The following is a 14,082-nucleotide window of genomic DNA, read 5'->3' as shown; positions in this document are numbered from 1 at the left end:
TTTCTGGGATTGGATCCCCTGGAGTACTATCACAAGCCAGTTTCACTTCTATCTGTATTGTCGCGGAGGTCTCGCTCTCCCAGACATCGGGGGTACACACCCTGTGAGTGGTGCAGGTCTCCATCCCCGGACCCTTGCCCATGCTGCCATGGTCCTTATCATGCTGGACACAGACAAACCACAGGCCTACACCCAGGGGCAGGTATCCCCCCCAGCCGCTCAATACCCCCGTGGGCACTCCCAATCGGGGACAGAAACACAGTTGTCTTAAGAGGAGTTAATTTTAGAACCCCGAGACTTTCCTTCACAATCCTCCAGCGAGCAAGTGTATCATCGACCGCAGGAACCCAAGGGTTCGAGGGAGGTTTACCTTAGTGGTTCCTCCTCATCCTCCCCAGATGAGGCCGTGGCCCCCAGCGATGTCTCTCCCCCGGATGACCTTAAACAGTTTCAGGAGCTGTTTAAAAGGGTGGCTTTCACGCAAGACATTCAAACGGCAGAGGTGCAGGAGAAACATCACAAACTCCTGAAAAATTTGAGACCCCCGGCTTCATCCAAAATTGCTATTCCGCTGGATGAAGCCATTCTGGAGTCAGCCACTACTATATGGCAGACTCCGGACTCTGTTCCGCCTATGAACAAGAGAGCGGATAAGAAATACTTCGTCCCGGCAAAGGGCATGGAGTTCCTCTTCAGTCACCCACCACCAAATTCTTTGGTGGTCGGGTCATCCCAGCAGAGGTCAAAGGCTTCTCAGTACAAATCGGGGGATCGGACAAAGATGCTAAGAAGCTAGAGCTGTTTGGCAGGAAGGTATATTCCTCTCCTATCCTGCTATTGAGAATGGCAAATTATGGGCACACCTAGCAAACCATAATTTTGATAATTACTCCGGGCTTCCTCCCCTCATGGATCCACTTCCGGAAGATAAAAAGCCGGTGTTAAAGGCGATTGTTCAAGAGGGATACGCAGCATCGCGGACGGGAGTCCAGATTGCCGCGGACGTGGCGGCACGTTCAACGGCTACAACAGTGGTCATGCGTAGAGAATCCTGGCCCCAGACGTCGGGTATCTCGAGGGAACTACAGGCGAAGATTGTGGACTTTCCCTTTGATACACAAAAGCTGTTTGCAGACTCAACCGACTCGGTCCCTCACTCCAGTAAGGACTCGAGAGCTACACTTAGAACCTTGGACATTTATACTCCCCCATACAGGAGGGAAAAATTTTATCCTCAGCAAAGACGCTACGCTTACAACCACAGCGTGCTCCATATCAACGGGGCTACGGCCAAGGGCGCTATCAATAGCGGCAACAGTACCGAACTCCTAGGCGACGTTCTCAACAAAGCCGTACGCCCTCAGGTCAGGCCCAAAGGCAACAAGTTTGATGGGTATGTCGGGGGCTGCACTGTCAATACCCTCGCTCAATGCCACTCCCATCTCATGTTCCATCATCGCCTCAGACCGTTCCACTCCCAATGGCAAAAGATCACCACAGACATATGGGTGGTGGAGATCATAGCCACAGGTTACGCGATCCCCTCCCAGTCGCTTCCACCGACGAAGCCTCCCACCAGGCCTCACCTCAGAGACGCTGCCACGAGGCGAGGCTCAAGCAGAAGGTGACTCACCTTATGTTCATAAGGGTAGTGGAAAGAGTGCCGGAATAATTCCAGGGGAAGGTTTTTATTCACGCTACTTCCTACCAGGGAAGAAAACAGGACACCGGAGGCCCATCTTAGATCTTCATTGCCTCAACCGTTACTTGCGCAAGCAACGCTTTCGGATGATCACAGTTGCCTTGATACTCACGGCACTGGACGATGGAGACTGGGTTGCAGCACTCGACTTACAAGATGTTTACTTTCATATAACAATCCACCCGGCACACAGACGCTTCCTCCGCTCCACGGTTGGCCAGGAGCGCTTCCAGCACAGGGTTCTTCCGTTCGGCCTCTCCTTGGCCCCCAGAGTCTTTACCAAAACCCTGGCAGTGGTGTCAGCCTACCTGCACAGACAGGGGGTGTTTATCTTTCCCATATCTGGATGACTGCCTGCTAAAAGGGGCCTCGAAGGCAGAGGTCTCACACATGATACGCGTCACAGCGAACACGTTTCTTCGCTGGGCCTGGTCATCAACCTTGCAAAGTCAAAGTCCGAACCCACACAACATACAGAGTTCATAGGGGCACGCATAAACTCTATCACAGCAAGGGTGTACCTACCCAATGCCCACTTCTGCGCAATAGTTCGTTGGTGCAAGTCATTACATACAGCCCCACGGTGCCGGTCTTAACATGCCTACGGCTGCTGGGCCACATGGCGGCAGCGACGTTTGTGGTACGGAATGCCAGGTTGCACATGTCAAGCCTGTAGCATTGGCTGGCAAGCGTTTACAAACCGGCATCCCACACTGTCCACAGGGTGGTGTCGCCCACAACAGAGGTGCGCAGATCCCTGGCGTGGTGGGAAAACCCTGAGAATCTGCTAGTGGGGGTGCCTTTTCACCAACCAGAAATTTCTATTTTTCTTACTACCGACGCCTCCCACATGGGATGGGGAGCACACATCAGCGACAAGGTAACGCAAGGGCTATGGTCCCCTGTGGAACAGACACTGCACATATCCATACTGGAGCTCAGAGCAGCGAACGCCTGCAGACATTTTTGAGATTACCTACATGGCAAAGTAGTCGGGATTCAATACCGACAGTACCTCCACTATGTTTCTACATCAATCGACAAGGAGGAGCACGATCCCGTGCCCTATGTGTGGAAGCACTTCCGATTGTGGAATCGGTGCATCGCCAATAACATAACGTTGAAAGCCTCGTACTTGCCGGGCGCTCACAATGTGAATGCAGGTCAGCTGAGCAGGCGGTTCGCACTCATGCACGAATGGCAGATCCGCTCCAATCTGCTACAGCGTGTTTTTCGTACATGGGGGTTTTCCCCAGATCGATCTGTTTGCCACCCAGTACAAAAAAAAAAAGCGTCCCCAATATTGCTCCAGGGCAGGAGTGGGGCCGGGGGTCCCTGGTCATGTTTTCATGGAAGGGCTCCCTACTTTACGCGTTTCCCCTGCAGTGCGTATCCGCAAGGTCTTGCACAAAGCCAGAAGGGAGAGAGCTCATATGATACTCATAGTCCCGCTTGGGATCGGCAACAATGGTTTCCCTTGCTTCTGCGCATGTCGGACCGCCCACCGCTCCCTCTACCGATGGCGCCAGACTTACTCACACGGGCTCAAGGGTCCATAGTGTACCCGCAACCTCAGGGTCTGCACCTACAAGCATGGCTAATCCATGGCTCAGCTCTTTAAAAAGCACATGTACGGAGGGAGCACAACAAGTCCTGGAATGTAGCCGAAGGACCTCCACCAGGAGGACTTACAAGCAGAAATGGACTCGATTCACAGCCTGGTGTTCCGCCAAGCAGTTAGCTCCCCTTGACGTTCCTATACCTGTAATACTAGAATACTTATTGGACCTCAAGAGAGGCGGGCTTTCTCTATCCTCGCTAAAGGTCCACCTCGCCACTATATCAGCCTTTCGGCATAGAGAGGAAGGGCCCACGGTATTCGCCCATCCTATCATTACCAGCTTCTTGAAGGGGCTGGTAAACCTGTACCCCCCCCCTCGGAAACCGCTTCCACTATCGCGAAATGTGGACTTGGTGCTCAGCACGCTATCGGGTCCACCTTTTTGACCCATTAGCCACAGTTCCCGTACGTCTCCTTACGATAAAAACAACCTTCCTCCTTGCAACTACATCAGCCCGCAGGGTGAGTGAGCTCGCGGCAGTGATGGCAACGCCGCACTGCACAGTATCCTCAAAGGAGGTGGTAACCTTAAGGCTGCACCCAGCCTTTGTTCCAAAAGTCTCTTTGGAGTCCAATCTTAATGAGCCAATAGTTTTACCCTCGTTTTACCCGAAGCCTCACAGCTCCGGCAAGGAGGCATGCCTGCAACTCCTAGATGTGAGGAGGGCGTTGGCCTTCTACACAGACAGAACTAAGTCCTTCCGGAAAACAGACAGGCTTCTAGTCTCTCTTGCTCCCGGGTCAAAAGGAGAAGGTCTCTCTTCCCGGAGAATCTCAAAGCACATTGTGTCCTGTATAAAAATGTGCTTTGAACTTCGAAAGACTCCTTTGCTGGCCCCGCCCAGCGCTCACTCCACCAGGGCGGTGGCGGCGTCAATAGCCTTCTTCAAGGGCATTGCGTTAAAAGACATCTGTAGAGCGGCCACCTGGTCATCCTACGACACCTTCGCCAAGCATTATGCCCTGCATCGCGTATTCGAGGAGGATACCCATCTGTCAACAGCAGTCCTCTCGGGGGTGAGCTGCACATGAATCGATTACCCACCTCCTTCCTTGAGTTACTGCTGGGTAGTGACCTATTGTGGAGCACTCACGGGGACCACTCGAAGAAGAAAGAGAAGTTACTCACCTGTAGTAACGATGGTTCTTCGAGATGTGTCCCCGTGGGTGGTCCACCACCCGCCCATCCTCCCCGCTTCGGATCTCTGTCTCGTGTTTTTCAGGAGCATCCGAGGCAGTTGGTCAAGGAACTGGCGGGGACCGGATCGTGCACGCGGCCAGGGGCGCGCAGGGGGGTGGCGCGCGCCGGCGCATGCGCAATCCAGGAGAAACTGCTGGAAGATTTCCGATCTGCGGCGCCGGGCGAGCCCGACACCTATTGTGGAGCACCCACGGAGACACATCTCGAAGAACCATCGTTACTACAGGTGAGTAACTTCTCTTTTTTCAGGAACGAATTACCCTTGTAAGGTGGGGAAGACTGTATAGGTGAAACACCATTTACCTTAGATCTGCTCAGCAACAGAATGGTTGCTGGCAGAACCTTACCTAAAAACATGAAGTTTCCAATGGGTGTCATTGTACATGCACATGAAAAAGGATGAACGGATGAAACTGGGACTGTTGGTTGGCTGGAAAGTGGATTAAGAGACCAGGAGCACTTCTCAAGAAACCTGCTGTGCTCGTTTGGTGCACACAAGAAGGATGAGGTGAAATATGTGGCCAAAAAAATGAAAACTGCTTGGCTGTAATACCTGGCAGGTTATCTGCTGTTCTACAGGTGCTTGAAGTCTGCTTGAACAAACCCTTTAAAGACAAGACAAATGTGGTCTGACTGGATGTGCTCAGGTGAACGTGGCAAAAGGTAGTTATCTTATAAAGTCCCAAATCAATCTGATTGACCAGTGGGTCAATAATGTGTGGGACTCCATTCCCTGGGAACTGATAGAAAAATCATTTAGGAAGTGCTGTATCAACAGGGTGCTTGGTGGATCAGAAGACAACACCATATACGGTGATGATACCATGGAAGCTGATGATGAGGAATCTGAGTCTGAAGATGACATTATTATAAATAGGTTTTCCATTAGATTACACTAAAATATGTTTACTAAAACTTTTTTGTTTTTTCTTTTGACTCCAAATTTTAAAATACAGCATGGTTGGTAAATGTTGCCTCCCAGCCTGAGAGGGAAAGCTGCTGATGCTCCCGGGCATTGTGTGTGCCTGGTGCGTCAGCAGGCACAGAGCTCTTTAACGCCCAGTGGCTGCAGTTTGCTAGTCTCACCCACTGGGAGCTGTGGAAAGCTGCGCAGGCTGAGGAAAGTGCTGGCTGCCACTTCCCACCACTCCCATTGGCTGTGACCAGAAAAGTGCAGACCCTGGAGTCGAAGAGCTCTGTGGTTGCTGATGCTCCAGGTACACTCAACATCTGGGCACACCAGCTGACAGGCTGAGCACCAACATTTACCAACCCACTCGTAAGCCTACCCTCACTCTTTGATTCACTTTTTTAAACAAAAAAAGAATTGGGTTTATGAGTGAGTATGTATGGTAAATGGTATATAAAAATGGTCCATTACAGGGAGTGAATATTTATCTTAACTTTCCACAGAAAGAGGTCATAAAATACCATACTTGATGTACAGCTGGTCCAGTCTGACATGGCAATTGCTATTGTACATTAGAATAGCAGCAAATCTATTTTGACCGAATAGACAAGACAAAAAAAAATCAGCTGTCTTGTACTTCCTAATATTGTATAGGAAGTTCTTTGTTTTTTAATCTGTATCAGAAGCATCATGTGTCCAACAAAATGACAGGTGCAGCATATTACAAAATGTATGGTTCTTCTAGCAACTTCTGTCAGAAAGAAAATTAGAGATAAAAACATAACTTTAGCTGTCTATTTAATAATATCCCTTTCACGATAAGTAGAATTGTTCATAGTATGTTGTTTTCTTACATAAGCGCTGAAAGAGTAGATGATAGGTGTATAAAATGAAGGAATACACCAGTTAAATATTACGGTTATAATTAATGGAATATATACCACTATTATAAAGTGGTATCATTTATTCCAGGTTATGCTACTTGGAGCACCTTTCCTCCAGATAGATCAGTTGATAATTTTATTTGAGTAGTAATTGGTGTACAAATCTTAATTCCTTTACTTTTGTCAACATGTTTCTATTTTTGTTACCATAGTGATGTCTCACAGTTTAGTTATATGTAATTGCTTACAGAAAGAGAGAAGCTGTAGTAGGCTTCTTAATGTTGCAAGAAGTTTCATAGTAATTTATTAAATATTCTGTGTATGAACGCTGAAAAAATAAATTCAGATGTTTACCTTGAATGGCAGCCCAAAAGAAAGAAGTTTGAAGAGAAAAATAATAGAAATAGCAACACATGTTCAACATAATGGCTATGTCTACACTAACAGCCCCCCTTTCGAAAGGGGATGCTAATGAAACACTTGGGATATGCTAATGAGGTGTTGCAGTGAACATGCAGCACCTCCTGAGCATATCCCGAAGTGTCTCATTAGCATCCCTCTTTCAAAGGGGGGAGGTGCTAGTGTAGACATAGCCAATGTGAAAAAATAACATCTAAATAGAATACTTACAATAAAAGCAGATATTTAAATAATTTCATCTAATTAATTGTTCTGTACATACAAATTTGCATACTTTTTGAAAATGAACTGTTTTTAAAAGTAGCTGTAGAAAGCTGGCATAATCTTGAAGGTGCTGTTTCAGACTTGTTTGAACATACTCTTTCTGAACTCTGGTGTGGAATTTGGATCCTGTTGAGCAAGCTTCATAAATGTGTGATGTATTCATTCAGATTCCACCTGAAAGTATACCTAATTAAGCCACTCCCTCTGTCCTGAACTCTTTATCAGGAAAGATATTGAAAGGAAACTTTCACCCTGTCAGATGGTGCATTATTTGATTAGCTGAATTCAAAACAGCTCCTCCTCTTGAATTAACTCAAGAAACAAGAATAAGGGCAAATATTTTCATATGTAAATTTTTTGTTGATGCTCCAGTGGAGGTTAAAAGGGTTGACGGTTGCTGCCAAGTTCTGCTCTGATTCCTTGCTTGCTGCAATGTAGCTGCGCTGATACCGAAAGTGCACTTTCTAGATCTGGTAATTACCTCCTTCCTGTTAACCATTTTTCTGTTTCTGAAGGATTCAGGTTGCACTTTGATGTGAAAAACACTAGAGAGAAGGATTTTTAATGGTACTGGGAAAATGGCAAAGCTCAGTTATTCATTTTGTTTCTGCAAATCTTGATTCTTTTTATTGATTGATGTTTACCTGGGACCTTCCTGCACTTTTCGATTACTCACGCAAATATGAAAGGATCGTTTCAACACCGTCGCTAGCACTACTATGCCATTTTCTCACACTGTCAAATGTGTCAGGTGTTTTATTGCAAATTTCTGCAACTAAAATAGCTAGCACAAAATAGTGGAGGAGAAGAAAGCAACAGGAGCACCTTTTGGAATGGATTCTTACCGCACATACTGGGCATCTAACTTATTTAATAGCTGTCAGCCAGAAGGCCAAGATGAAGAAACCTATGAGGTTGAATCTCGTGTGCCTCTACCATATCCTTTTCCTTTCACTGAGCGCTTGGATGAAAATAACTCTGTAGTTGTAAATATTTCAATTTTTCACTACAGACACAAAATAAATGGGCATATACTAAAAGTTGTCTCTAAAATCTCCTTGCCTACACCTCCATATTCAGTAAGTATCATATCATTTTATAGGAATTTCAACTTTTTAATCATTGCAACTAAAAGAAAGTGTGTTTGGAAATAAATTAAACCTATATCTCTTGATGATAGAGCCCATTGTTTTGAATCATGTATTGTTGTTCTTTTTTATTTAATGATTTAACAGGCAGTGACAAGTGTTAATTATAAAATTAAGGCTGCAGGCTGCAACTGTATTGAGTGCTAAGTTTCTTTTAGGAAAAGATACAAAGGTAGAATATTTTATGTGCTCTTATGAATGTATTTTAGTAGTACTAATGACTTAGACCAATAACAAAGAGATTTACTGTGAGTTTTGATTCTTGTGTGACGTGTAAATGTAGTGTAATTTAATAATACCATTCATAGTTTAATAGCACTAGTATACTTTAACTGACTTAATTCTATGAATTTATTGTCAACTTAAAAACACAATTCTGTCTGAGTTTTTCTGTGCTTATTAGCTAACTTATATTTTTATAACTTCATACTTTAACGGGATTAGAGAGGAAAAATCTTTTAAGTTTTCAGTTTTAATGTGCGCCTTTTGATAGCACTTTGTTTAAGGGCTTGTGTACACTAGGAAAGTTGAAGCAAATTAACAAAAACTTTGAATTAAAAGTTGATAGGTTAAACTGCGGTAAGTCCCTATTTAAACACTCATTCAGAATTAAAGTTACTTTATGTAATATTAGTTTAATTCAGTTTGCAAAAATTAGTTAATTTGGTTTTCCTGAATATCTTCTTGTAGACAAACCAGATTCACTAGTTACTCCATATAGAAAGTTTGTTGTTTAGTTTCCTCTTTTGTGTGCATGAGTCTTTCATACAGCAATGTAGGATATAAAAACTTAAAATAGTAAAATGTGCTTGTAAAACCCCAAAAAATAGTAGGGAGATTCATGGGCATCTGTAGTACCCGTCCCTTATTTTAAATGTATTTTGAACTTTAAAGTAGATGATGTCCCTTTTACAAGTCAATACGGTCTATGGAAGCCAGGCACCCTTTTTGCATTGTTTTCTTAAAGTTAATTTATTAATGTTAAAAGAGGAAATATTAACAATTTAGATGTTTTCGAGTCTGAAGTCTAATTCAATAATATTTTTATTGATAAGCAGACAAGTTGTTGTAAAATTGTAATAAAATTTCCCCAACTTGTTTTTCAAAGAATGTAAAAGCTTGAGTTTGGGTTTTAGTAAGATGGTTTAGTATGAGCTATTTGGTGTCCTTTATTGTACTAATTAGCCTAGCTAGAGTTAATGAAAAATAAACAACTCTCAGTTTTGAAGTATGACATAGAAGTGACCATACTTGCAGAAATCTGCACACACTTAAAAAAACAAGTGTGAATTCTTTACTATCTAAAGTTAAGCAAACATTTATTGGGTCATTCTGTAATTTGAGGACCATGCAAAGATATAAATTAAATAGCCCTAACAGAGTTTGTAAGGAACAGTTGGAAACAAACATTTGCTTTACTGACTCATTCATTGGAAATTTAACATTTTTAAAGTTCACATATTCTTAGTGTGTCTGCATACACATATGTATGGAAGGAGAAAAGAATGCTGCTCACATAAAAATGTGTCCAGAAATCCCATAGATTTTGAATGGTGCTTCTTAAGTATACTAATGATGTGATTAGTGACAGTAGAATCCTACATATATTAAATGCCAAATCCATTCTATTTAAATAAAGGGAAGTCTGATATAAAATAACACAAAGCAGGAAGTTTCAACTTTGGACACATGGATGGATAGATATGGATTTCGTCATGTGACTCGTATAATACACTGTACTGAACATTTATCTGTATTTGCTTAGATCATATTGTCTGGGACTTTGTGTTGCAGTATGTCATTGCATGTGCATTGAGAATCTTATCGAAGATTCATTGATGTTCACATGTGTCTTTTTATCTGTGAGGTTTATCTGTGAGCTAATACTTTTATATGAAAGATACAGGATATGTCTTCACAGCAAAGAACAACTTTCAACTGGCCAGTGCCACCTAACCTGGGATCACAGGCTTGAGCTGTGGGGACATTTCATTGCTGTGTAGGCCACCTGGCTTTGGCTGGAATCCAAGTTTTGGGACCCTCCGACCTTTGAGCCTGGTCTCCAGTCCAAGCCCGGATGTCTGCACAGCAATAAAATAGCTTCACAGCCTGAGCCCATATTGACAAGCATGGACCAATTGTAGGTGTTTTTATTTAAAATTCTTATTATGTCTAATATTTGCAACTTTCTCCTGCTGTAGCTGGAACATGCTAAAGTTACACAGACAGAACTCATGCGAGAATCCTTCAAAAAGCAGCAGGAGGCTACTGAATTTTTCAAATGCCAGGAAGAACTGCAAGAAAGACTCAATGAAGAGGTCAGAGTCAGAGAGCAGCTGGCATTGGAGCTCAGCAAAGCAGAGGGTAAGCATTTCCCATTGATAGTTGCTGAATATGAAAACATATACACATTCATTCACCTTTTATAGTGCATGGCTAAACTTTGCAGCATTAATAAAATTATGTTTCTATTTAGAAGTCTGCTTTTATTAAATACCTAAATTAAATATATTGCAAATTAGATGAACTTACTTGTCACTGACAATTTTAGATCACATCAAATTTTGAATTGTTTCAGCTGACTTATCCTTTTCCCCCTGCCCCCCCCCCAATAGTGGAGGTGGGAGGTAAAACTAGAGAGAAAAGAAAAATAATTGAAAGAAAGGAAACTGGAAATAAATTGAAACAAAGACACAGTAATAACGTGATACGTAAGGAAAGACAGAGAAAGAAAGGAAGACATATAAACTAATTTAATGCATTGTTAAGAAGGCTAAGGAGATGATAAAAACTTTTTAGTTTGGAGGAATCCTCATAGTTCATCCATCGCCGTATTACTTTTCTATCCCTTCCGCCATCCATGGTTTTTCCTTACCAATGGACTTTCCTCACTGCTCCTAACCACCAAGTGGTATGAAAAATCAGGAGACCAAGTATTTAGACTCCTGATTCTGGCAAGTAGCCATTCAATTCATCGTTCCCAGGCCACCCCATTTTTTTAAATTGTATATTACTACAGCCTAAACTAGATGACCATGATAGTCCGTCTCATCTTAAATCTGTTGATGAGAAATCGGTTAATCTAAAATACATAATGAATGCTTTTCACTGATTAGACAAAAAAAATGCTTTTTAGCTTCCATGAAGTTTGGTAATTTGTTTTTGGAATGCTGCAGGTGGTGTTCTCCACAAAAGGAAGAATCAAATGCAATGTCTGGGTTGTGGAGGAAGTAACTTTACTGACTCACTGTAAACTGGTTTTCATGATCTTGCAAAGGTTTACAGTCTGTGATGTCCTGGAATCATGTGTTCATGGCATTTACATTGAATTCAGAACTGACTAGCAGATTTTGCAGGTCCTGTAAAAGATTCTTTTAATCTAAATTAGCTTTAATCAATTCTGTATTTTCCAATTATTACATAATTATTGGAATAAATATCATTAACCTTCATCAACTTATGTGAACCTGCATCTCACAAACCCACCCCCGAAACCCCAGGTACAATCCCTTCAGCCCCAAACCACCTCCTGACCCCAGGATTTCCCTGCCTCTGACGAGGAGCTCTGTGCATTGCCACTGCTCCCCTGCCCCCCACTGCCTCCTTCTCCCCACGTCTGCAGAGCTCCAGCAGGGCAAGCTTGGCCACCCCTCCCCCCAGCTCTTCTGCAGGCTGACTTCCCACATGTGGAGCCCTGCCAGCTTCCCCACCACCACAACTGACTGCTTAGCAGCTCCAAAGGCTGCCACCATTTAAACAACAAAACCAAGTGGCAGCAGCCTTCGAAGCCACAAGTGGAGTCAGCAGTGGCAGCGCTCGGAGCTGCAAGCAGCTCCTTAAAGAGCTGCATGCGGCTCCAGACATGACGTCTGCCCCAGCCCAATTCCTCCTCCACCACCCGCGCCCCCGCAGCTCAAAGTAATGCCCTCAGCGTGACATGCCGCCCAGCAGGAGTCACCCAGTGGGGCCGTCACCCAGGTCCCCTCTCCCTCAGGCCAGGCCTCACAGGAGGAGGGGTGGGGACTGCCTCACCTCACAGAATGCCTGCCCCATCCCTGCCACCACCATCGCTTCCTTCTGCTGCTTCCAGGTTCTCAGCATGCTGACGTCAGCCGGTGTGGACGGCAGGGAGCAAGTGGCTGATACGTGTTTAGGCCGTAGTCCCACCCAGCTATGCCCCACTCTTGTGCAGGGGCTTTTTCTGCTTCCCCTCAGCCATACGCCCGAGACAAGTGCCTCACTTGCTTCACCCTGCATATTAGCACATCTTCAGGCATGCACGCCTGACTCCTGCATGGCCAGCTGCCCGTTGTGTGGCTTCTGACAGCTGACACAGTCACAAGCGAGCCAGGAGGCGGGGGAGAGGGATCGCCTGAGGCCAAGGATCGGGTGCAGCGGAAGCAGCAGGGGTCACCTCCCCTCTCCCTTGCACTCACCACATGGGTGGTGGGAGCAGAGCTTGCTCTACCCTGCTGCGCCGCGCCACACCGCACCGCCCCACCTGTCAGTCCTGCTACACCTTGCTTCTCCACAAGCAGCGGGAACAGGAATTTGCTTCCCGCAACTGCAGAGACGTGAAGCACAGTGGGCTGGGGGGTGTGGCACGGCACGTTGCAGAAGAGAGATGTCTGGGAGGGGGATATGACAGAAGCAGCGTTTCCTCTAATTTTCTGTGTCCATGTACGGAATAAATTTTATTATATGCACCAAATATGGAGATGTTGAGGGAACTTAGGGTGGCGGAGGAGGGTCAGGGCTGGGGCAGGGAATTGGGGTGCAGAGCGCTTACCTGAGGCAGCTCTCATTTGGTTGGGGAGGAATAGGTGGCTCCATGCTGCCCCACATTCACCTGCAGGCGCTAGCCCCTGATGTTCCTATTGGCCTTGATTCTAGCCAATTGTAGCTCTGGGGACAGAGCCTCTCATCGCTCATGGTGACACAGTTCCAGGTGGGAGGGAGGAAATAGCAGTGTAGATAGCTGCCTCTTCCCTCCCCCAACCCACGCCCCAAGGAAGGGCTGGCCCAGAAGACAGGGTCTTCACAGACTGCAGTTACTCAAGTCCCATTCATAATCCAGCCATGCTCCTGGGGCTGGAGGAGAGGTGCATTCCTCTGGCCCCAGCAGGGAATGACTGGGGCTGGGGGTGAGTGGTCTTTCCCTTGTCTGCAGCATCTCTGTGCTCAGCAGCTCTGAGACCCTCTATGGGGCTTATTAGGCAGGTGTGTGGCTGTGCAGCTTAGAGGGAATCTTGGACAGAGGTCTATAAAATCATGACTGGTCTGGAGAAAGTGAATGGGGAAATATTATTTACCTCTTTGCTTAACACAAGAACCACAGTCACCCCAATGAAATTAATAGGAAACATACTTAAAACAAACACAATGAAGTGCTTCTTCACGTAGTGCACAGTCAACCCATGCACCTTTAAAAAGAAAACTCTTCTGGATAGGGACTGTGCATTTCTATGTGCTTCTTCAGCATCTACTACTGTTGCCCTGATTGGAACATCTGAGTTTTGTTCAGTGAATATCTAATAATAATAATATGAATGATTATGTCATCCTGACTGCAATGCAGCCATGACAGAGCTTAAACAGAGTGACTCTGTTGATACATGGTGTGTCACTGCACAGTTTAGTACAAGAAGTAAAGACGTAGAAGAAATACAGCAATTATAGAATAGAATTGCTCAGGTTGGAATTTAGGAAAAAGACTTGTCTCGTGAAAAGTGCCCATCCTGCTACTGAAGGGCCTATCCCGTTCTTATTTTAGACTCGTATATGTAAGACCTCAATGTTAAGTGTCTTCTGAAACATGGCATCACTGGTAGCATATCAGCCTTAAATACAATGTTGTGGCTCTGGTTCTCTTGATTCACAGTGCATCAGTGCTAAATTCCATTCCAGAGAACCCTTTCCAAGAGGGTGTACA

The 14,082-nt window shown here is 45.0% G+C and overlaps 1 protein-coding gene across 6 annotated transcripts in view; it reads left to right on the top strand.

Moving 5' to 3' along the window:
- The window catches only part of AKAP9 (A-kinase anchoring protein 9), a 252,463-nt gene that overhangs the window by 169,505 nt on the left and 68,876 nt on the right, over positions 1–14,082 (top strand). For all 6 annotated transcript variants that reach the window (XM_074984762.1, XM_074984761.1, XM_074984760.1 and 3 more), the window contains one exon: positions 10,352–10,514. In XM_074984762.1, the coding sequence (XP_074840863.1) occupies positions 10,352–10,514 (163 nt within the window). The remainder of the gene's footprint in view (positions 1–10,351; positions 10,515–14,082) is intronic.

The sequence above is a fragment of the Carettochelys insculpta genome, chromosome 2, assembly GCF_033958435.1.
Source record: "Carettochelys insculpta isolate YL-2023 chromosome 2, ASM3395843v1, whole genome shotgun sequence".
Classification (NCBI taxonomy): Eukaryota; Metazoa; Chordata; order Testudines; family Carettochelyidae; genus Carettochelys; species Carettochelys insculpta.
The sequence above is the reverse complement of the archived record's forward strand: the minus strand, read 5'-3'. Positions and strand labels throughout refer to the sequence as shown.